At 53.4% G+C, this 21,432-nt stretch overlaps 1 protein-coding gene across 1 annotated transcript in view; it reads right to left on the bottom strand.

Moving 5' to 3' along the window:
- Positions 1 to 21,432, bottom strand: part of LOC100901857 (inactive phospholipase C-like protein 1) — a 35,155-nt gene that overhangs the window by 7,634 nt on the left and 6,089 nt on the right. Inside the window, 12 exon segments of the mRNA XM_018639957.2 lie at positions 5 to 99; positions 316 to 584; positions 731 to 909; positions 1,029 to 1,207; positions 1,319 to 1,524; positions 1,662 to 1,741; positions 1,744 to 1,922; positions 2,136 to 2,358; positions 2,801 to 3,022; positions 3,209 to 3,344; positions 5,020 to 5,296; positions 8,466 to 8,624. Of these exon segments, the coding sequence (XP_018495473.2) occupies positions 5 to 99; positions 316 to 584; positions 731 to 909; positions 1,029 to 1,207; positions 1,319 to 1,524; positions 1,662 to 1,741; positions 1,744 to 1,922; positions 2,136 to 2,358; positions 2,801 to 3,022; positions 3,209 to 3,344; positions 5,020 to 5,296; positions 8,466 to 8,624 (2,204 nt within the window).

Raw genomic sequence — 21,432 nt, forward strand, 5'->3', positions numbered from 1 at the left:
TCACCGAGCTGAACTCCCGCTGCCCAGAGCTCCAGTGGATTGAGCTGGCTTATGTCCTCCGTCCCGTGATGTTGCCGAGGCTCAACATGTGTGAGGAACCTGGAGTTTTCAATATGCCCTCGTCAGTGAATACTCCAGATCTCGCTCTCTAAATCATTCCAGAGTGCCCTTGATTTCACCGTTTCCCCCCGAAGTCGCTCCTCCTCGATTCCCGATCCAAAAGTAATTCCATCATCCCTATACGGGATCATATGAGGTACAGTCGTTGTTGTGCCATCGGATGGCTTCGAAAACTGTGGAATCTGGGGGACGAACCTTTTGCAGTGTTGTACGAAGTCGTCGGCTTGTGTGTGGCACAATTTGAGTGCATTGGCTTCAGTTAAAAGGCACACTTCGTTCTCGTGCTGTTGACTTTGCGACGTGGCACAGTCGACAAATACGGTCTGATTGAGAGCCGCTAACTCAGCCAAGTCAGAAGCCGAGTAGGCGAAATCCCATTCATCGTTTTTGTTCTCCTTACGGCTGTTATTGTTCGACGACGAAGAGGACGAAGACGACGACGAACAGCCACTCGTGGACGTGAACTGGGAGCGCACATGAAACAAAATCATATTCGTTGGGGAAGGGAGACAATGACGCCAAGCTGAGCCCCGCGGCTAGGGCTCGTGGTGAAGTACTCGGCAAGTTCTCGTTTAGAGCGAGTCATTATGTCATGAAATGAGGAACTCACGTAGAGTAGAATTTTGTGAGTCAGACTCTCTGGAGAAGCGTTCACCGAGAACGGGGAACCGGTGGCCGGAACGTAGAGGTACTCTCCCAACAAGTTTTTCAAATGCTGTGCAAGGCTACACGCCTCTTCGTGGGACAGCTGACTGAACTTTATGTGCACGATCAACGGATATTTTGACGCTAGACGCCCGGAGCAAGGATCATTAGAGATCTCCTCATCAAAATCAATGAATTCAGCCAACGAGAGCGGAACAATTTTCGGCTCGCAATATGGCTCGCTCCGAAGTCGGAGACCTTACCGGCGAAGGCGAAATCACGCAGAGCGTCCAAGACTTCCTCGAGCGGCAGGGTCTCCCCGACAAAGAAGTTTCCATCCGTCAAAGTGAGGTCGAGCTCCACGCAACGACATCCTTGCGTCAGGGCTTGGACGTAGCCTTCGACGCTGGACATAACGTCGCCCAAGCTCTCCAGTTGATAACTGCGCGAGAGAAACTGTCTTCTGAGTTCGTGCTCCGATAAATACTAGCGGAGCTCACTCGGCGGAAGTGGGGAGTATTGGAGCTGCGAGGATCAAAATCCGAGCACCTACGTTTTGTGGGAGGTTGAGACGTAATATTGCGTCAGAGGTTGAGTCATGTCTTGCACTACACGACTTTTCTGCATGAGCGAGGCATGGTGTGACAGAAGAAATAACGTGAATCCATCCAGTAACATTTGTTGGTCCTTACGAGCCTCCTCCGAAGGCTCGAACTCCTCGATGAACCTCGCTACGTCTGATTCATTAGTTTCTATTTCCTGTGGAGGCAACGTGATCAGGTCAGGGCACAGTGTTCCCGCTCCGGTGTCTCAGAAGCAGGAAGCGGCCATTTCCGATTCATCGGGTCTCGAAATCGATCCAGTGCGAGCCCCCATCAATTGAGTAGACGCTTCACCTGTTCTCCTTCGAGGAAGAAATGTAGATCGTCCCTAGCGAAGTAGTCCTTTCCAGAATAGCGCACCATGAGAAAAAAACTTCGGGTCTCGTCGCTAGATCCTTGAAGAGTAGCACGAACTGATGCTGATCGATACGCCCCGTGCGTTCGCCGCTCTCGATGGAGAATTCCTGTATCTTCTGCCGCAGTCGCACGGTACTCAGCTGGGAATTAATCTTCTTGGCTAGGGCGATGGTCTCACTCTCTTCGAGCAGCCCTTTCCTGGAGAAACGGAGTAAAAAAAAACTTTGAAACATTTGTCACTCCCGGGAGGAGCCGTCGCGTCGATCCGCCCAGACTACGGTAGCGGAGAGAGCTCCGAGAAAGAGAGGATTTTCTCTTCGGCAGAAAAATGAATCTGCGGAGTACTCCTTAGGCGAGCGAAGTCGCTCGCCCGGTGGGCAGAGTAGGCGCCGAGCTGTCATATCCACTCACCGGTCAGTGTCAGCCTGTCGAAAGCACTCTTGTAGCCACTTTTCTCGCATAAGTTGACGCTCATCGATGTTATCCATGTTAACACTCTGCCGACCCGAAGCCATCAGCATTGAGATTCCGGTTATCCAGAAGTTTGCTTCATCTGCCGTCGATGCAACCAAGTCGAGTGAGTCGTACGAATCTCCGTAGATCACCGAGAATACACAGTCCTCGGAATAGCATCCTGCATAGGGAATCAATGAAGCTGTAGTATTGCGACATCTTAACACGGCCTGTCGCGTTTACTAATACCGAATGCAACACTTTCTGTCCTTCCCCAGCAAGGAGGGGGAAGGGGGGATGCCATACATTCAAGATAAGCGGATTCATTTCTCTCCGCTCCGGTGGAAAGAGATTTATGGAACTCTAAGGAACTACTCGACTCCATGGTTTTTCCCGAACGTCTACAGATTCGATGGAAATCGCGAGCCCAATCACGATATCGGGGTTACACGATAATTCCTCTGAAGGTAGATTCCCCTGCTCCTCGATCCGGTGCTCGACGATTCGAGCTCTTCGTGAAGCGCCGCTAATGGGCCTATGAGCGGGCGCCGATGCCCGCTCTTTCGATGCTGCTGCTGTCGCAACAGGAAGGCTTAAACGCATTCATTGGCACGGACACTCACCTGTTATCTCCTTGTCACGAAGGATATCTGTGGTCTTGCCCAGGCGAACTTCTCGAATATGGGAAATGGGAAGTTTGGCCTTGTTGGATTTCTTCGACGATGGGACCCACCGTATGCTTTGCAGGTCTTCCTCTAAAGTGAAGTAGCGACGGTACTGCCTGGAGCTCGCGCGGACCTTCAGCAAACTGCAGCCTTTCATCATGAAGTGAAGGCAGTCGAAAGCTAGAAAGATAGCAATCATAGATGGGACTTGAAGCTTTTTCGGAACTCGACATCAGATAAGCCGTGCTCGAAAAAAATTACTCCACCCACGAACTGAATCGTTCGAACATGAACCATTCACTCTTGCCTCATCGAGCATCTACATATGTTGATGTCCACGTAGAGAAACAGATTCATCCAACAAACCTGAGGAGATTTTCCTTTCTTCAGGCAAACTCGTTCCCGAGTGAAAAGATACCGATTTTGCCATCGGAGACGAGACGGGGAGACTTTTCGGATCGTGACCAAACTCGAAGCAGGTGCCTCCATTTTCGAGCGTTTCCTGGAACAGCGTGAGACGAGAGTTGAGATGATGTTGATTTCCGACGGCGGTCGGCTGCCGGCTCCGAGCGGTTCCATCGACAGATATCGTCAAGCGCAGGTGGTTCCTCATTGATTTTTCGCAAGCAGCGAGTCTCTCGGCTTCCTTTCACAGCGTCGGCGCCGCCTACGCAGTATTTGCCACTCGACGTAGAGAAGGAAGTAGCTGATTGTGCGTTGAACATTCCTCGGCTGGTGGAACAGAGTGTCTCGAAATTCTGAGAATCCGCCACGGGAAGGAAATCACTCTCCGCATGTTGAGCGTATTTGTCGCCGATTCGCTCTGTCTCTCACCCACGACCGCGAGGAGCGTGAAGGCCGAGGAGCGAGACTTGATGAATAAAGCATTCGGAAGGAATTGTGTGACGGGATTACTGAAGACGGCACCGCTCTCCCCGGAGCTTTCGAAATTTAATCTTCTCGAGCTATATCGATGATGATAATAATAATTATTGGCCGCCCCGAAGTCCATTGGCTAGCGCTATCGTCGTCGACTGCCACTCATCTACCGGTATAGTGCTACGTATCTTTATGGCGCCATAAATCGCGCTTAGAGTTTGTTTCGAAGCAGACTTGGGAGCGACCCACCGATCGGCCGAGCGAGTGAGCGAACAAAAAGAAATTGTGCGAGCCCCGCACGCGAACCGGCTGGCCGTGCCGTTCCCTAGTCAGGTGAGTTGGCGGGTTAGAGGTACCCAGCTCAGATAAGAAGTTCTTTCAGTCGCTCAGCAGAAGCCTTCTCGGCCAGAAATCTATTCGGAGTTTTTTCGCTCCCAGCCCGAGAAGCTTATCGTTTCGTCTCTATCTACGCGGGCGGTCGATGCCTTCGCTATTCGGAATCGGGCTTGAATGATTCTATGAATGCAGTCCCCTTTCCGCATGGCGTTCAATCGCCATATAGGCTCCGATCGAGTGAGAATACGCTTGTAATTTGTTTATTCCGGCTCTACATAGATGGTACCTCATCCGTTCAGGTATCGGGAATCGGGATCCGCTGTGAGAGCCCTCGAGGTGTGCTGCGTTACGTCATGCAAATCGATACCATCGACGGAGGGGGTCATTGGTTGAATAGAGTGCAAACGACAATTCAACCCAGCGAATGAGTTGGATTCTTCTTCCCATCCTGGCAGTCAATAGACAGGGGCGCCGATCGACTCGTGAATGAGTGAATCCGAATGCGACGTACATATATGACGATTCGCTCGGACCTCCGGAGTTCAATGACGGTCTGAATTTTCGCCATTTCCCCAGATAGCGGCAGCGACGGCATATCGAGAATTATAATGCGAGCGCTTGTCCCAGTTGGGGGAGTCCATGCGGCGAATTCCCTTCAGCTATTTTTATGACGCCTCTCCTGTATACATTATCCCTCGCGATATGGATGCGGCGCGTGTGTTTGGCGGAACGCCGGAATCTAATCACGTTGTATGCGGGAGTTTTCAAGACTGAGGGTGAGATCGACGGACATCGGAGGGATGCTGTGGACCGTACGGCCCTCGGGACCGATACGGGGAGCCGAGGATAAACTATCTTCAAACTTATTATATACGCGAGGGGTCAAGTTCGGGATTCGATTCCGCGGCGAGCGATCGTCCGTGCTCTGGCTCGCTTGAATTGAAGACGGAAACTCAGCTTACCTCGTGTCCAGGCTTGACGGCTTCGAGCCTCACAATTGGTTTTGGACGTGGACTGGGAGGTAATAGCGTTGGCGGTCCCTCGCTCAAAGGCGGCGACGGACTCTGGTTTGTAATCTTCGCAGGGACATCGTCTTCCGCAGAGGCCATGGCGTTTGGCGGCAGCTGTTGATTGAGTGTTGGATCTTTAGGCGGCGCGAAGAGGGACCGCCGCGAGCCAACCGGACTGCCCCTGCACTCCGAAAATCGGAACGTTTCACCTGAGCTCGCACGACGTACTCTGGAAAGATGACCAACAACAAATCGCTTAGGAGAATCCTCAGGACTGGAAATCATCGTGAAATTGCCCCGAGGGCCGGCCGGTGACTTGCGAATGTTCTAATATGGGTCTTCCGAGTTTCTCGAGGGAATTTCGAACGCAGAAGTCCGAGTTTCTTGTCGACGGGTGTCGAGAAAACATTACGAGGTCGTCGCTGCTATACGAGGGAGCCCCGAAGGAAATGTGCTGATTTGTTGCCAGACACTAGCCGCATGGGAACCGTCCTCCCGCCATCGTCCCCATCCGGGTCATGTGCGGAGACTCTGGCAGCGAGCAGAGTGACCGCATCTCCGACGCTTACTCTGGCGAACATTCCTCATGGCTGAGTCATCCATTAGGGAAAGCACGCCTCCTCGTGCGAGTCCTCGAGTTCGATCGATCCGGCGATTGTGACCTATTGGGAAGCATATCCGGACAGAAGGACGAGAATTCAAGAGCGTTCCCGTATCTCGGATAGATACGGACATGTGGGACCGTGGCCGAAGGGAATGGGGGGCCAGCCTCTATTAGGGTCCCACGTCTTGTCTGATGGATTTGATTGGCGTGGGTGTGGGCGGTAGGCAGGTGAGTGGGTGTTTATGTGCACCGACTCGTAGTCTGGTCAGACAGCGGCTCAACCGACTCACTAGTCCGTAGCTCCAACAAACCCGGAACGAAACTCCCAAAGGTTGTGATCTAATCGTGATTAGGGAATTGAGTTTTTGCATCGCTCTATGCGCCCGATATCCTTTCAGCAGCAACGGCGCGTTGTCGGCAAGTATGATCGCAGTGGAGAGGACTTCCCCCACCTTTGTTTCGTTTGCCGCTCGGTGTAGTTTTTGTCGATCATCATCCCTGGTTCCTTCTCGACGGGGAAGATCGCCGAGCGTCATTACGCGCATGGACTATTCCCACGTCCTCCAGGTGGTCATGTCCCATGGACCGCTTTTCGGAAATACGGATCGATCACGTATCCAGTCCGCTTTCGAAAAGGTCTGGCTTGGAGACTGGTTGGGAAAACAAGTAAATATGCGACCCAGCGTCCAGCCCGGCTAGCCACTGGCCAGGAATCCGGGTCACAGCGTAGACATTGGATTCAACAGCCCGAAAACATTTACAGTGTTCACTCGCTTGTTCGCTGAAGGGCGCTGCTCCAAAGCTGAGGGGAACAGACCGAAAGCTAAACGTTGGCCGACGCCGCCAGAGCGGAAACAGCGAAGAATATGTATTTTGCATAATTTCGCACATGAGCTGCTTCTGTTAGGCAGTAATCCGGGCTCAGAGTAGAGCGGAGAAGGTCCAACTTGTGCCTGGGGAAATTGCTGCGACGACAGACATCAGAAGAACAGCTCGGGGAACTTGCGGTGTCGCATTGGAACGGAGAAAAGTGGAGAGGAGTGACGAAGATTCAATTTGGTAAAGGAAACAAGCGAGTCCGGCTCTTCCCTCCCGGAGCGCGGCCTCGTCCGGGTCCGGTGAGCGGGTCATACCCCACTGTGAGCTATGCTGAGACGGGATGAGGAAGAAGAGCGCGGGGATTCAGGAGCTTGTCGCGAGGAAAGCTCACCCTGTGCTCCATCTCGGAATCGCGGAAAAATAGATTCGGCTCTCCCTAAGAATGCGTCTCGCTGACCGCTTTTTCGTTGTTTCGTCGCCTCTGATCGTCTATTCCTCTTATTGCAACGCAAAACCTCGATATTTTGGAAAGAAGGAGGTTAGCGGGGTTCTGTTTCCTTCGACATCACCAGTGCTCCGTCTACCCTCGAGGCTGCTTGATGATTTCAATACGACCGGAATCGGCTCTGCGCAAGAACGAGACGCAGCTGCCTCGAATTCAAAAACGAGGAATTCGACCCCTTCTGGTTCCTTAGTTGGATCCGTGAAGCTCCGGAAATTCCTTTGTGAAACACGACACGCCGCGCCCTTCGGCGTTATTCCGCTAGCGAGTTACTCTTCCGGAGAATGAAGAAGAAAACTACCGAATTCCAGCCTACGCAACGTCTGCGTCCCGGAGCGCGTTCCAATCAGAGATGGAATGCCATATCCGACAAAGGCTCAGGCTAGCGGGAATTCTGCGACTCGATCTTTTCGTTTAAGAATCCCGAGTCTTCTTCTATGCTTCTTTCTCGATCGTGCGCCTTTTTCAGCAACTGGTGATTTCCATATCTGGCATTTTTGAATTTCGCGCCCCGTGAACGCGTACTCTTGCTACGGAGATCGCAGTTTTCCGATGGGCAATTTTCAGCTGAACGAAGTGTTAGTCTGGGGGCACAGCTCCCGTTCGGGCGGTGCGTTTGAATACCTGCGTTCCCCGAGCGGTGCCTCCGGTGACATTGGAGCGTTTGCTCATGGATTCAGTCGCCCAGTTGGTCGAGAATCAACAGGGACTAGGCACTGTATTCCGCAAGGACGAGCGACCATATTGTCGCTCCGAGCCGGAGCAGTGTCAACATACATGAGCCGAGGATCGTGGCGCAGACAGCATTTAACGACGGAAAGGAAAATATTTTTCGACCCCTGTCGCGAGAATGCCCCAACTCCCACCTCTCCTCGCGTGTGACCCAATCAACTTTCAAGAATCGCTGTGTTCCCAGGGACTCCGGACGGGTTTCGAAAGCGCGGTTGGGATCCGAGAAACAACAGAACTCACGATCGCTGTGAGGAGCGACGCACCTGAAGCAACCGAAGCTAACCGTGGACTCCGAGGAGCGACGGAATCTCTCAGAATTCATAGGAACGTGATACATTCTTATGGAGCCTCCCTTAGCTTCGCGCTATCACCCGTCTCCCACGAGGCAGGGACTAGGTCCGGCTCCCTCGAAACTCCGGGCATCGGCAGCGAGTCTCTTCTCTGCTCCAGTGCATGAAACGCGGAGGTATCGATGCCGAGCGAGATGGTTCCCTCGAAGGAGCAGATGGCATTTTTTCCAGCGGGGAGAAAACTCGCCCTTCCACTTTACTGATCTCATCCGCCGCCAGAGAGGCGGTCTAGGAAAACCGGCAAGCGATACGATTTTCGGCGCGGATTACGGTGGGCCGGACCGATCCGACAACGTTTGAGAGCGATAGTCGAGACGCGCCCGTGGAGATGGGGACGAGAGGAAAGGAGAACACGGTGAGTAAGATCCGAAAATTCAAGAGCTCCACATACCTTGTCGGAGGGGTCCTCCATGGCTTCGGGCTGCGAGGAGAAGACGGCGGATTCTTCTCCTCGAGGATGGATGTTGAAGTTTTCTTGGATAGCCGCGGACTGCTGACAGGGGAATCTCCCCGGCCTGCCTTGGACGAGTATCCCCGAGACGAGATGTCCCTGCAACGGAGCGTGAAGAGAAATATTCAGTCGTCATGAATAACGAGCTCCAGAGAGGGATTCCGAGTAATACGGTGGTCGAGACAAACAGCCGAGAGCCCGTCGACTGATTTACATGAAGAGATGAGTTCGCTATTTCAACGTATCGCGAGACTCCGGTTACATTTCGAACACTCGGAACTACAATGTCCCAGTGGCGTAGCCAAGGAGGGGGAGGGGGGCAACGGGCGTTCGCCCCCCCCCCGTAATTTTCTCCGAACCGTGCCGGGACTACGCCTATCTGCTCCTATGACGGTTAAGAGAGTAGAAATGACGGCATTTCAGTTCAAATGTTCACCCGCTCTGCCGAATAACTTTTAATAAACACGATAGCAGCTTGCGAAACTATTGATAACTTGTATATCGACATGAGATCAAGTTCTGTTGATTCAGAGAACCTCCCGAGGGGTTCGATGTCGAATGTCCACACGGGTTCAGCTGTCCGCCTGCTCTTCGGAAAGCTTCCGTGATACGAGTCACTCTCGTCTTCGCTATTTCCTGGCGAGCATCTGGAAGTTCCGGGGGTGTTGGCACGACTCTTGCTTTTTCAAAGTCCTCTCTTGTTCTCTCAGTTTACCTCGCCTGCCCTAAAAATAGCCCGAATCCGATTTGCAGCGAGCGTCTGCAAGCAAGTGAACGACATCGATTCTGACTTGAGTAGCGAACGGACGGGCGGACGGTCGGGGGAGTGAGCGAGCGAACGAGCGTGCCCGCCTATCCGAGGGAACCGAAATCGGAGCTGCGAACATTCCGGCGGCGGTCCCGCTGATGGGATCAAGCCATTTCGGAACGTTTGTGTTCAAGCGAGAGCCGTCCTTCTCCAAGCGCCCACATTTGTGCGATGTCTCGGCTCTGGACTTTCGAGCGGCATGCTCGCCGCAGAGTTAGAGATATTCCCATTCAGTCAGTTCCGGCCCCAATCGTTTTGGGGACGGAATTAGAGGAGTGCGACAAATTCTCGATCACTGCCCTTTTGAAGTTGTTCGTTGCCACCCTTCCACCACTGCTGTTTCCCTCCATGCGCGATCGCCACATACGACCGGTGTAATTGAAAATTTCGACGCTTCACGATGAGCTTGTTCTTCTTCCTCTCGGGTGTTTGCCGCCTCTTATTTGATTTAAGCTTTTTCCAGGCGTTGTCCCGGACCTCCGCCGCTTGCGGCCGAACGAAACTCCACGGGAGAGCTCTAGACTTGTCTGTGAGTGGAAAGAGAGGCGATCTCCCTCCTCCGCCGCAGCTCAGCGATACGCTTGAATCTCTGACGGGTATATTTGATAAATGGAATTATCTGAACAGATAAAAAGTTGCACGGGCGATACGGGACGCGCGGCACAAAAATTGACCACCGACACCGTCAATCGCCGGATAGAATATTCAGAGAACGGAGAGTTCCTGACGAGCAGGGCGGGAATTCTTCTCCGCTGTGAAATCTCGGCCGCATCGTCGTCGTCGTCCGCGGCATCATCATCTAAGAAATCTCGAATGAGTTGCTACGCGCGACTTATCATGTTCGGTGTCGCGACTCTTCCGAGATTGAAGGGTCGAAATGAGCTGTCTCCGTCGGAGGATCAGTTTTTTCCGAAACTTCAGAATGGCTCGACCCCCTGATGGAATACTGTCTCATGAATCCGTGACGAAGTCTGCACGCTGTTTGAGTGTCTGATATTCACACAATCAGTCAGATCCTAACCTTGAATGACGGCTCTCGCAGGATGTCTGAATGGACGGCCCGGCTCGTGGGACGGCAGTCCCGAATCATTCGAAGATTAAACTCGTACCGCGATGATGTTCTCAGACATCCCGTCAGTCAGCAGGCCAGGTTGCGTGCTAATGACCTTGTGTTGTGCTCGGAATGATGTGGGAATGGGTGGGAAAACGGTGCTCTGGATGAATCGGGAGCTTCCCTTCGCGCGCTCCGGAGTCACGGGACTTCGGAGAAAGACCCCGTAAATCTCGACCATGCGTGCACAAGTTATGCAAATGTACTTCCTCTGGACGACGCATCGCCGCCGCCGCCGGCATGACAGCGAGTGCCGGTACTTCCGATCGACCGGCCCTGGTCCTCGGTAGGCGCCTCCGCTTCGGTTCAGTGACCGGAGCTCTTGAAGCCGCAGGCGGCATGGGCACTTTGGATTTCGCGGGGGAATCATTGCGAAGACTCGAACTTGTCCCAGAACTCTTGCCTCGGACTCGTCTACGCAATTCCGGAACGGGAATGAATCCGCTTCGGGTATCCTCTCCCGGAGTTCGACCACTGAGGGGTCGAGCATCGAGCCGAAGTTCCAGTGGTTTCCATCGATGATTTTAGCTGTCGTCCCGTTTCAGAGTACCTAGTGATCGGCACCCAAATTGCCCCCGGTCGTCCAACTTCCCTGCCCCTCTCCCCCAAGGATTTGAACGGAAGAATTGCACACTCTGAGGGGGAATAGAATTGGTGAGGGATGGTGCACATGCTCTTTATCGACTTGCTCTCTATTGACTCCTCTAGATTAGCAACGATAAGATCCCGATGGAGAGAACAAAAATAATATTGCTCATCGAATTTACACGCGCTCGAGAGATATCGGAAGGTTCATGGATGGGACTTCTCCGATAACCGATTACAGGTAGACCAATAGGATTTGTGCGGAATTCTCGAGCATGGGGAAGGAGCGCTCGAGATGCGGGCCCGCAACAGAGCGGTATTATGTTCGCGGGCTGACAGATCGAAGGACTGACGGACGGACGGACGGACGGACGGACGGACGGACGGACGGACGGACGGACGGACGGACGGACGGACGGACGGACGGACGGACGGACGGACTGACAGACAGGCAGGCAGGCAGGCAGGGCAACGGGCACGAATCAAATTTTAGTTTCTCGCGAGTACTCATAGAGAAAGAGAGAGAACGGAAGAGGGAGAGAGTACAGACTGGAGAAGAGCTCCGCGCGCCATATGATCCCCTCGTCTACAATGGTAGGCTTACTCACTCGTGGATCGGCTCTGTTTTCCATTCCACTGTCCACACGGAGCTACGTCGGCGAACATTGGCGTATAGAGAGCTTAAGGACTCCATTCTGTTTGCTTGTCGGTGTCTCGTTTTTCTGCGAACGGCGGCGGGTTGCAGTCCGACCTACTGACCGGCCGCTGCGCTGGGAAAGAGGTCTTGAAATCGAATCCCAGTCGAGTAATTTATGCAGGGAAATAAATGCTGTATCGGCTCCCGTGGACTTCGCCGTCCGCTGCAACGGCTCTCCCGCTTTTTTCTCCGATAGGAATTCGCAAAGCGGAATCCGCGAGGTCTCGCTTGTGTTCCGTCTATTTCTGACCGCCGCTGCTCCACCTCGGCCGTCTTCTCTTCGACCACAACCACTTTGTCTTGTTCTTCCTCTCTCGGTATTCCTCCTTCCGCTGTTTCGAAACTAATACTTCGCATCACATAGTTGGCGATACGCAACTCCGTGCCTGTGACATCACGAAAGCTTAGGGACAGCCTTCTTCTATAAATAGGCCGAATGCTTGCATGAAGTGCTCGGGGCGATCTGGTAGGTCCTTACAAGCTCTTAGAGGATCCTCCGGCGAATTCGGATCCGCGCGCCGGCTTGACGTTCCATACTCTCATAATAGACTGTGACACCCTACTGTGTTGGCGGCATCGACTCTCACCGCGCGGGCACCACGGAGTAACTTGAATGGCCATCATTCGCAAAGAATGCCGATAATCACTCGATGACGGGGTAATCCCACATGCGCCAGCCACTCGAAACCTCTTTTGTTCGAAAGTCTGATCCTCGGAGAGTCGGGTGGACTTCAGATCGAATTCTACTTCACAGCTAACTTATTGTTAGCGAAAGTATTCCAAGTGAAAACATGAGATGTCGCCGCGTTCGTTTCCGCTTGCCTTCCCGCGTGACAGGAACCGACGAACGACACCCGGAGAAAGTTTTTGAGAGCTGCCTCAAGGTCCTTTTCGAAGAGGCGTGCACTTAGAGATCCTCTAGGAGAGGGGAAGGAAGGATCCCCATGCCGCTGAACGAATGGTAGAAACGAACAAACTTTGCACCGTCTCGGGGCTTCTTGGCGCAGGAAACATGGCGATGATGGTCTGCGGAGGTGAACGATGCGCGAACTCGGCCCGAATCGAATGTCCATGTCCCTCCGTTCATTTAGAGGTCGTTTGCCTTCGAGAGCTTGAGGCCACGATCCGCGGTCTTAGGGCTCCCCTCTGTCCGTCTCCGGCCGAAGAACGGACATTTCGGCGATGATGCTCCCGAACGCTAAATCAGTGGCTACGCTCGCCGTTGGGCGCGCGAAAAATCTCGGAAGTCCCCGGATCCCATCACTTCAATGCGGAACGGTCTCACGCAGGCCGCGGCTGGTTCTTGCTCAGGTCACAAACCAAGAACCCCCCGTCCACGAAATAAACCCGTCGGAACAAATACAGTTTGCGACGAGGTCCAGTCTCCGAAGAAGGTCGTTGCGGGCTTGCCCCTAGGACGCTCCTCTCACTCCGATTTCCCTCGTCCCTCGAAGGATCCCGGGAGAGAGAGCGTGAGTCCTAAGCTCCAAAACAGACAGGTCAAGTAGCTAATTTGCAGCTTTCTGTCGGAGCTCATCACTTCACTAAAAGACGAACGAGCGCCTGACAGGACGGCCGGACTGCGCTCTAAACCGCACTCTGCGACGCCAGTTAGTCACACACTTCCTTCGGAATTCTTCCGCAGCGACGGAATTCACTTCCGCGCCAATCCAAGTCCCACAATCGACACGGAGGCCTTCCACGAGCGCCAGCGCACATCGGCTGGCAACGTTTCAAGCACTTTCAACCATAACCACTGCGTTTTGACACAAGTTCGTCGAGCTCTGTCGAAGACTGTCAAACACTGTCAAGCTCGGCATGGCGTCATAGGTCACTCAGAGTTGCTTTCGGTCGCTGCTGCTGCTGCCGCCGCCGCTGCCATCGTTGGCTTTGCGACTGGCTCGCTCGCTCGCTTGCTGGCACGCAGCGACGTCGCACATCCTGTGACTCCTACGGATTAACGTCTCCTTATGCGCACCGACAACTTTCATCGGCTGCTCTGCATAGTCGCGAGCGCGGGTGTATAGAAGACCTAGTAGTCCGGGCGAACTCAGAAGCAGTCCGTGAATCGGTCGGTCGGTCCGGCGTCCGTCCGTCAACTCCGATGGAACCGGGAGACGGACAGCCGGTGCGCAAACGAGCAGTCAGTCAGTCGGTCGGTCAGTCAGTCACAGGAGTCTACATATGTCGCGGTCGGGCTTCCGAAAAATCGAAGGCCCGTTCACCGATCGGCGAGCCGGCACTGACTTAGCTACAGAAGATTAACTTGAAGTCTACAGCGTCGGTGGTGGCGGTGGAAACAACGTCGTCGGCCACTACGGCCCGCAGCTTAGAACGAAATCAGTTTTAAAGTGTTTTGATGCTGGAGATAATATTGTTCGAGGGACTCGTTCAGAAATCGAATGAAAAAGCGAGCCATTTCCAGCCGAGACCTTCGCTGGCGAAAGAAAGGGACAACTGCGCTCGGAAGCGACATGAGTGTTTTCTCGCAGCAATGACAAGGATCGCGACATCGACGGCGGTGGCGGCGGCGAAAATAGGATCAATAGAGCCGTCAACAGCAAACTCCTCGACCACAGCGAGCGTCCCGATGGCGTCGATCTGCTCGGAAGTAGTCTCACTCTTAATTGGAACATTGTCATGTGTGGTCGACCGCTTCTGACAGCCTTCTTTCTCGGAACGAGCGCATGATTCTCGCGAGCGACAGTTCTGTGAGTTCCCTGTGGGTCGCTCGAATTGTCCGCGCTCGATCGATCTTTGTCCTTGGGCTTATGGACCGACTGATGAAGTGACCGATTGGTGGACCGATGGAGGACTGACGGACTGACGGTCGGAACGACTGACGAGATAGAGCCGAATGACCAGCCGACCGACGGAGCGATTATGCAACGGGCACATCGACCCTCAGAACGATCGGCTGAGTGCTCATCCGACCTGCCAATCGACCGCGCGACAGGTACGCTATTCGACGTTTGTCTCGGTTCAGGTCCGCGAACAGACAATCCGGGAACAAGTACGTCACTCAGTCAGTCAGTGGGAGCACGAGGGAAAATCTGCCTCGGTGATTCGCTTCCTGCGGCCATCGTATCCGCCGATCAAGCGTCAGACAGATTGTACACCCAGCGGGCGACACTGGCTACGTCAAAACAAATGCGGTGGGCCGACCGACCGACGACAGGACCGCAGCGGGCAGCGCAGTGCTTTCTGGAAGCGACAGAACAAGCTCTATTCATCGCGTTGACTCACAAGACCGGTCTCTGTTTCTCCTTCGCCGGCCGGTGGCTTTCAGACGCCGATCCGGTCGCGTCGTCATGACGTGCCGATGCGGGTGTCACCGAAAAACGCAATGCTATCAGTCTCGATGCGGTTCCTCTACACCGAATTATCGTTGGTATGTTCGCTCATTATCAGGAGGGAGGAATATCGGCGTTTCGGGCTTCTTTGGCCCGGAATTGTCATTATTCTGATTTATTCGCGTATCACATCGACGTTTCGACTCAGTCAGCGGTAGATTGGGGTCAGCAGCGGCTTCTTTTCGAATGCGGTGCGGAATCCGGGAGAGCATCCGCCCAAGAGTTCCTGTGCAGTGAATGCCGACACTGTCCACGGTGGAGCGCCACGTCCGTGGGCGACATCCTTGCAGTGTTCCAGGAAATGTATGACTCGGGAAAATTAGCAGAAAAACTTCGTATTCGAATGACCGTTCCATGAAGTTTAGCTCGTTCCTCTCAATTTATTGGCGGGGCGCCAGAGACCATGGAGATGTGGGTTTGTGGAAGGAAACTCACATCCTCTTTCCGACCGAGCAACTCTACGGAGAAGTAGCGGAGGCGGCAAAAAAAGTAATGAGATTTTCCCAGTAAGCCAATTCCCGGTCCCACCCTTTCCCACTGGATCACCTTCAGACGGGCTCTGCTGCGGACTCTTTCGACTCGACCCTAGAGCTGGTGAATCCAGAAACGAGAAAACGAGCAGAAGAGACTTGCAAACTCCGGGACCGAGGTTCGGAGAGGAGAATCAGAGAAGCTCCAGGGAAGGAGGGCGCGTTTAAATAAAATCGAAGAGCAACGGATTGAATGCTGGGATTTGCACGGGTCTGTTTATATGTTCATGTTGTTCTGCGTCAGTCCATGCCCTTCCCTCCTCGCTCCTCCGACCCATGCCACTACCCCCTCCCTGTTGTTCCTGTTGGCTTGTGTCGTTGCTGTTGCTCCTGAACCGAGAGCCCCTCCTCTTGTCGTCGGCGACGGAGTTTTTTTCCAGGCAGACAACGGGGGACAATCGCTTTATAATTGAAGCAGCCAGTCAGAGCCTGCGCTGCGTGCGAAACTCTCTCGTTGCCGACGCTTTCGCTAGCAGCGTATGTCGAGCGACGTCTTTTTTATCCCTCGAACCAAGTTTCTATCGCGAGCTGGAGCTCGCAACAATACCAGCGAGAGCAGCAGCTGCTGTTGCCGGCGCCGTCGTCGCCGTCGCAGAAAGAGCAGATGACCGGATAGCGGGCGCCGGAGAAAGACTTGATCCAGGAGAAAAGAGAGGTGTCTCTTATCACCGAACACATAACTAAGGCCGCAGGAATATGTCTTCTGCCCATTTCGCTCGTTGCTTGACCGCGCGCATCCGACAGAAGGTCGCCGCCGCCGATCGACATTAGTCGTCGTCCGCTGCGACCGCTGCTTCCCTTTTACTTAAGCTACTACGTTGTACGACTGTTCGCTCTGCTGCCCATGGCAGTGTATATACGTCGACGTATGGCTCGGGAAGGAACACGCCAGGCAGCGAAAAGTTTTCCCGGCTTCGGGCAAAGCAACACCCTCAGCAGAATCTGAGACGCAGGAGGCATGGAGGGCACCGCAAGGCGTGGAACGACAAATAATAGATCTGACCATATCTATTTGTTCAGGGACAAATGAAATTCCATATTCTGGAAAAACTGGAATTCCATGCTCAGGGAAAATGAGACTCCGGGCTCTGGAAGAATTGAGATGCCATCCTCGGGAAAAATAAAATTCCATCCATTGTGAATGAGCGGTCACGAATGAGGGATTATAATCAGAGATGGTCTCGGTGGTGCGCCCACCGAGCTTTCCTCGGGCTGACAAACGAGCTACAATACTGACGAACTCTCCGGAAATACTTCCGATTTCGAGTAGAGATCGACGCTTCGTCCGCTACGTTGTTTGTCAGCAGCTTCCGCCCATTCTCGGGGAGCTCTGATGAGAGTTCTCTCCCGATAGGATGCACGATCTCCCGTTGGATCCTCCGTGCTCAGTAGGATCGAGCTAAAAGCCACTCCTAGACTTGGGCTGCAGCAGGAGGAAACGAGACTGTCATGTCGGAAACTACGGAATCCCAGCAAGATGAAAAATGAAGAATAATACTCCGGAAAGAAGGAGGGACCCCGAATAAATGGGCGCATTAGAGGAAAAAGAAAGGGAGATCAGCGTGGGAGCGATAACCGCGCCCGGGGAAATGCGACGAGAATATGCACTGCTATGCAGTACGATCAGGGAAGCAAAAATGGAATTTCAATTTTGCAGGAATGCGGACGTCTGATCAAAATCAGGAGAGCAAACGGATCGATGGCAACGCTTGGAGAGCGACAGAGGGATGACAGGTCGGGAAGCGGAGAGAATGAACAAACACGCGCATAGAACATTCGCTCGCGAATGAAATTTCCACCTTCTCGCTCCTTTATCGCTCGTCGACGTCACGGAGGATTCCGAAATCGGGAGGCTCAGAAAAGCCGTGCGACGAAGAATCTAACTTGGCGAGCAAAGGAGCCTAAGTATTCTTGTCGACCCTCCACCGATACCATCCGATCGATGAAATCGGGAGAGATCGCATATCCCTCACCGCAAATGAATGGGTATGAGCCTCCGAGTATCTTGGGCGCTATTTTGACGTAGTTGCTACCTCGTACACAGCGGACAATCGGGAAGAGTGTTTTTAAGGCAACCGAGGAGAATGGAGGAATCTCAGTCAGTGGGCTCGTATAACGTGCAATTTCGGATAGAATCGAGCGAGGCGAAGCGATGGAGAGAATTGCGCGTCGAGTTATCTCGCAGAAATATGCGTGACCAGCTGGTCCGTTTTCTCGCTGCTCATCGATGGATGCCTCGCTCGATCGGTGGATCGATCAATCCTCCGGCAGCTCAGTGATAGATCTGATTATGTTCTTCGAGCGGAACTTATCGACTACGATTGCGAAATGCATTCGGGATCGTAAATGCAACGAGTTGGCGAGCAACAGACGACTACGAACCGCCGGCTCCTTCGCTCGCTTACGATGAGGAAAACTAAGGCGGGAGAGGTGATGAAATATTCACCGACTGGAGAGCCCTGTAGATTAGAGAAACCCACGACCAGAACGTCTCCCCGTTTCCCTTGCTCATCTTCCGTAAGCGAACTCCGCTACACAGGTCAATGGAAGCAACAAGGGCCGTCCGCAGATTTTAGCGCGGCCGTGCATTCGAGATGAAATAGAAGCGGAGCGTTAGCGCGTAAAATTCGGAAAACGAAACTCCAACGTCGAAAGTGTCACCGTGGGGGATTCCGGTCCGTTTTCCTCGGAAGCCTTCATCCTCTTTGAACTGACGCGTGCAGCCCTCAGGGGCCATGTGTGATCCCAGCTGGGTTTCGCAGCGAATAGAAGTGCTAAAACAAAAACACTAAGCTCCGGAACTCATCTCGGCTCCGCCCAAAAAAGTGGTGCTCTCCGAATGAACGTATCCGGCGCGACACTCGCTTTGAGAGCGTAGGTTTCACTTCGATTCAAGGACTCATCTACAGATGACCTTCAGAAAAGTTGATCCCGGGAAGGTTGTCCCCGTCGAGGTCGCACAGACGATTGGATGATGTCATACCATAGGTATTTCATTTCGACTCTGATTCAGAGTTACGCGGCCACTCGAGTATATCCCCAGAGCACCCCGCTCTCACGTGCCATCCCGAAATACGTTGCCTTACGAGAACTGGCTCGTCCCATTGTGGACTCGATGATATGCGCGCTCGGAATCAGATCAGAACGAGGGTCACACCTCATCGGTACGGATGAGTTGAAGTCCTCAATGGCCATGAAAATCGTTCTCTTCGAAGAACCGAGCGCTGAGACCCGGGGAACATCTCGGGACCATGCCTGCGATAGTCCTCTGGATGTTTCAAAGCGATTTTGAGTTTGGTGGCAGTGAACGGATTGTCAATGGACAAGTCGTTGATGATATTTCAGGGCTCCGGATCGTCGCCCGTTTCAACCCATACCGCTAATCTCGCGGGATCCGGCGGCCCAAAAACGGGACACGCCTATTCGAGACCAAAGGTTGACATTCCGACGCTTTCGGGGGGCACGTATACGGGCTCCTGGGTGAACCACCCAGTAGGGCGGCCATGATCCTCTTTCGAGGCAATCGGATCTCGATAGACAGATCTGGGACAAATCGGTCGGGGTGAACGACGGGAAAGGGGTTGGGAGATAAAGTGGACATCGGATCTCCGGAAAGGGGGTGGCTGCTTGAAATATTCGCGTAGGATATTTGTGGTAGTTCCATCGCTCCGCTTCTAGTCGGTTCCTCGGAGGAGATTCATCCATGGGAATACACAGAAAAATAATCATGACGGGAAGCCGTTCGATCTCGCCTCTTATGCCGGAACATTCGTGCACAGAGAGCCGCGGTGACGTCGACAGAAGCACAAGGGAGACGTTCTGTCCTGAGGAAGCTCCGAGTCACGCGAAAGCGGCCCCACGTGTCCGGAGCAAATGTGCAGCAAAACATCCGAGAGCCACATACCGGCACTGGGCAGAGAGCACCGTAAGAAGACCAAGCGACCAACCGACGGACCGAGAGGGGAACAAGCGAACGACAGACATTCGGCCGTTCGACGAGGTCGACGTGTTGCCGCGTGACGTGTTCTCTCGGTTCCTCTCTTGGCAGAACAATGTATTAGGCTCTTGGCAGCAGAGACGAACAATCGACCCCGCTCGGTGGGACAACCTTCGGAGAAGTTCGCTTCGAGTACGTGTGAGGAAAAAAAGTGATCGATTCGAGCAGCCCGAACCCGGGAAGGCGGCTCTCGGCTCGACGACGGGAGATGATCCAGAGGGGGGCTCGAGAGTAGACAGCGATCGCCTGAGAAAGGAATCTAACGCAAGATTATTCAACAAATGTCTCCCGATTCGATCCCGGGCGGAAGTGCACAAAGTAAGGACCCAGTCGAGAAGGAGAGAGCTCACTCAGAACTCCTCGTGGGCGGGTGTACGAGAGGCATCCGTCGGCTTTCGGCTCTTTACACCCTGATCAGAATCGTTCGGCTACACCGGTACATGAACGCTCGAGCAGCCGAGCAAGATTGAAAAAAAACATCGAGCGAGGAAGCGGAGCTGACATCAACAAATATGTCTCTCGTGGAAATGCCGATCGTTTCGAAGTAACGATCAACTTCTTGTTCCGATATCCAGGGCTTCCAGCCGCGAGCGGTTGAAACGATTTCCCGGGGTTTCGACATCGTACTTCAACCGTGAGAGTACGACATCAAAGGAGACCTGCGCCGGGAAATATCGAGGAAACATTCTAGGAAATCTCCGAAGCTACAGAGTTCGGTTTCTCGCTTCGATAAAGAGCAGATCTTCGTAAAAGCACGACACTATGGGCTCGATTTCGGATTTCGTGGCGGATCCTCTATAATTGACTCCGTTCAGAGGAATTGAATTCCTGCGAGACAAATCGGCTCGACAGCGACGAGGGAGATTCATGCAAGAAAAAGTGGACACTGAATTCCGGAAAGAAAGCAACCGCGATCAATCTCCGGAGGAATAATCGCCCAACCGAGCGTAGGAGCCGATCGCAGCCGTATCGAAAAGCTCCGCATAGTGGGGGATAGGGGTCGCGGACTCCGCTCGGTGGAAAACTCTGTTCTGACATTGTCGGAGTTCGAAAACTTTGCCAATCGATAATTTTCGCGATATGGCAGTTTGGCTGGAGGTCGATGTTTTTCTCGATTCTTTCATCCGATCTAGCTCCCCGACTGCGTCTCTGTTGGCCGCCGGCTAAGCTACGAGAAGGTCCAACTCCATGCGTAATTCTGTTTGGCTTTCGACATGCGACGCCTCGTGAGTGCCACGAGTCGTGATCTCACCGAGGACGAAGAATTCCATATGGCGTCTCTCTTATCATAAATACATGAACAGCAGATCCGAATGCGTAATCGAACTCGATCGGTTGCTCCCTGCATGACTCCCCGAAGTCGGAACAGATTCCGAAGGATCGGGTTCCCGGCAGGGAGCTCCCAGGAGAGCGCGATACTAATATCGACGACCGATCAATGCCCAGTCGATAATGGCCGATAAATTCCCATGAATCCGGAGAAATGGTCAATCTATGCGCAGACAGGGTAATGTGCGAGAAGTCGCTGCGAGCTCGCGTCGTTATGGGTAATTGTTGCAGAATTCGCTGCATCCTGGCTCGACGGGGAAAGTACCGCCTCGAATCGCTTCCACTAAATGGCACCCTGGCAACCACGCAAACAGCGGATCGCGGGAGTTGCGACGATGCTTGCTGTGCGAACCGAGCTTTGATCTCACTCTTAGTCCCAACTTCTGCTTCGTTTCCATTCGCCGCTCGGTGCACAAAATTATGGTCGAAGTCGTTTTTATCTCTGCTGTATCCGTCCCCTGCCGCTCAACAAGCGAAGGATTGTTCCGCCGCACTCT

Source organism: Galendromus occidentalis, unplaced genomic scaffold (assembly GCF_000255335.2).
Source record: "Galendromus occidentalis unplaced genomic scaffold, Mocc_1.1 scf7180000075612, whole genome shotgun sequence".
NCBI classification, from domain to species: Eukaryota; Metazoa; Arthropoda; class Arachnida; order Mesostigmata; family Phytoseiidae; genus Galendromus; species Galendromus occidentalis.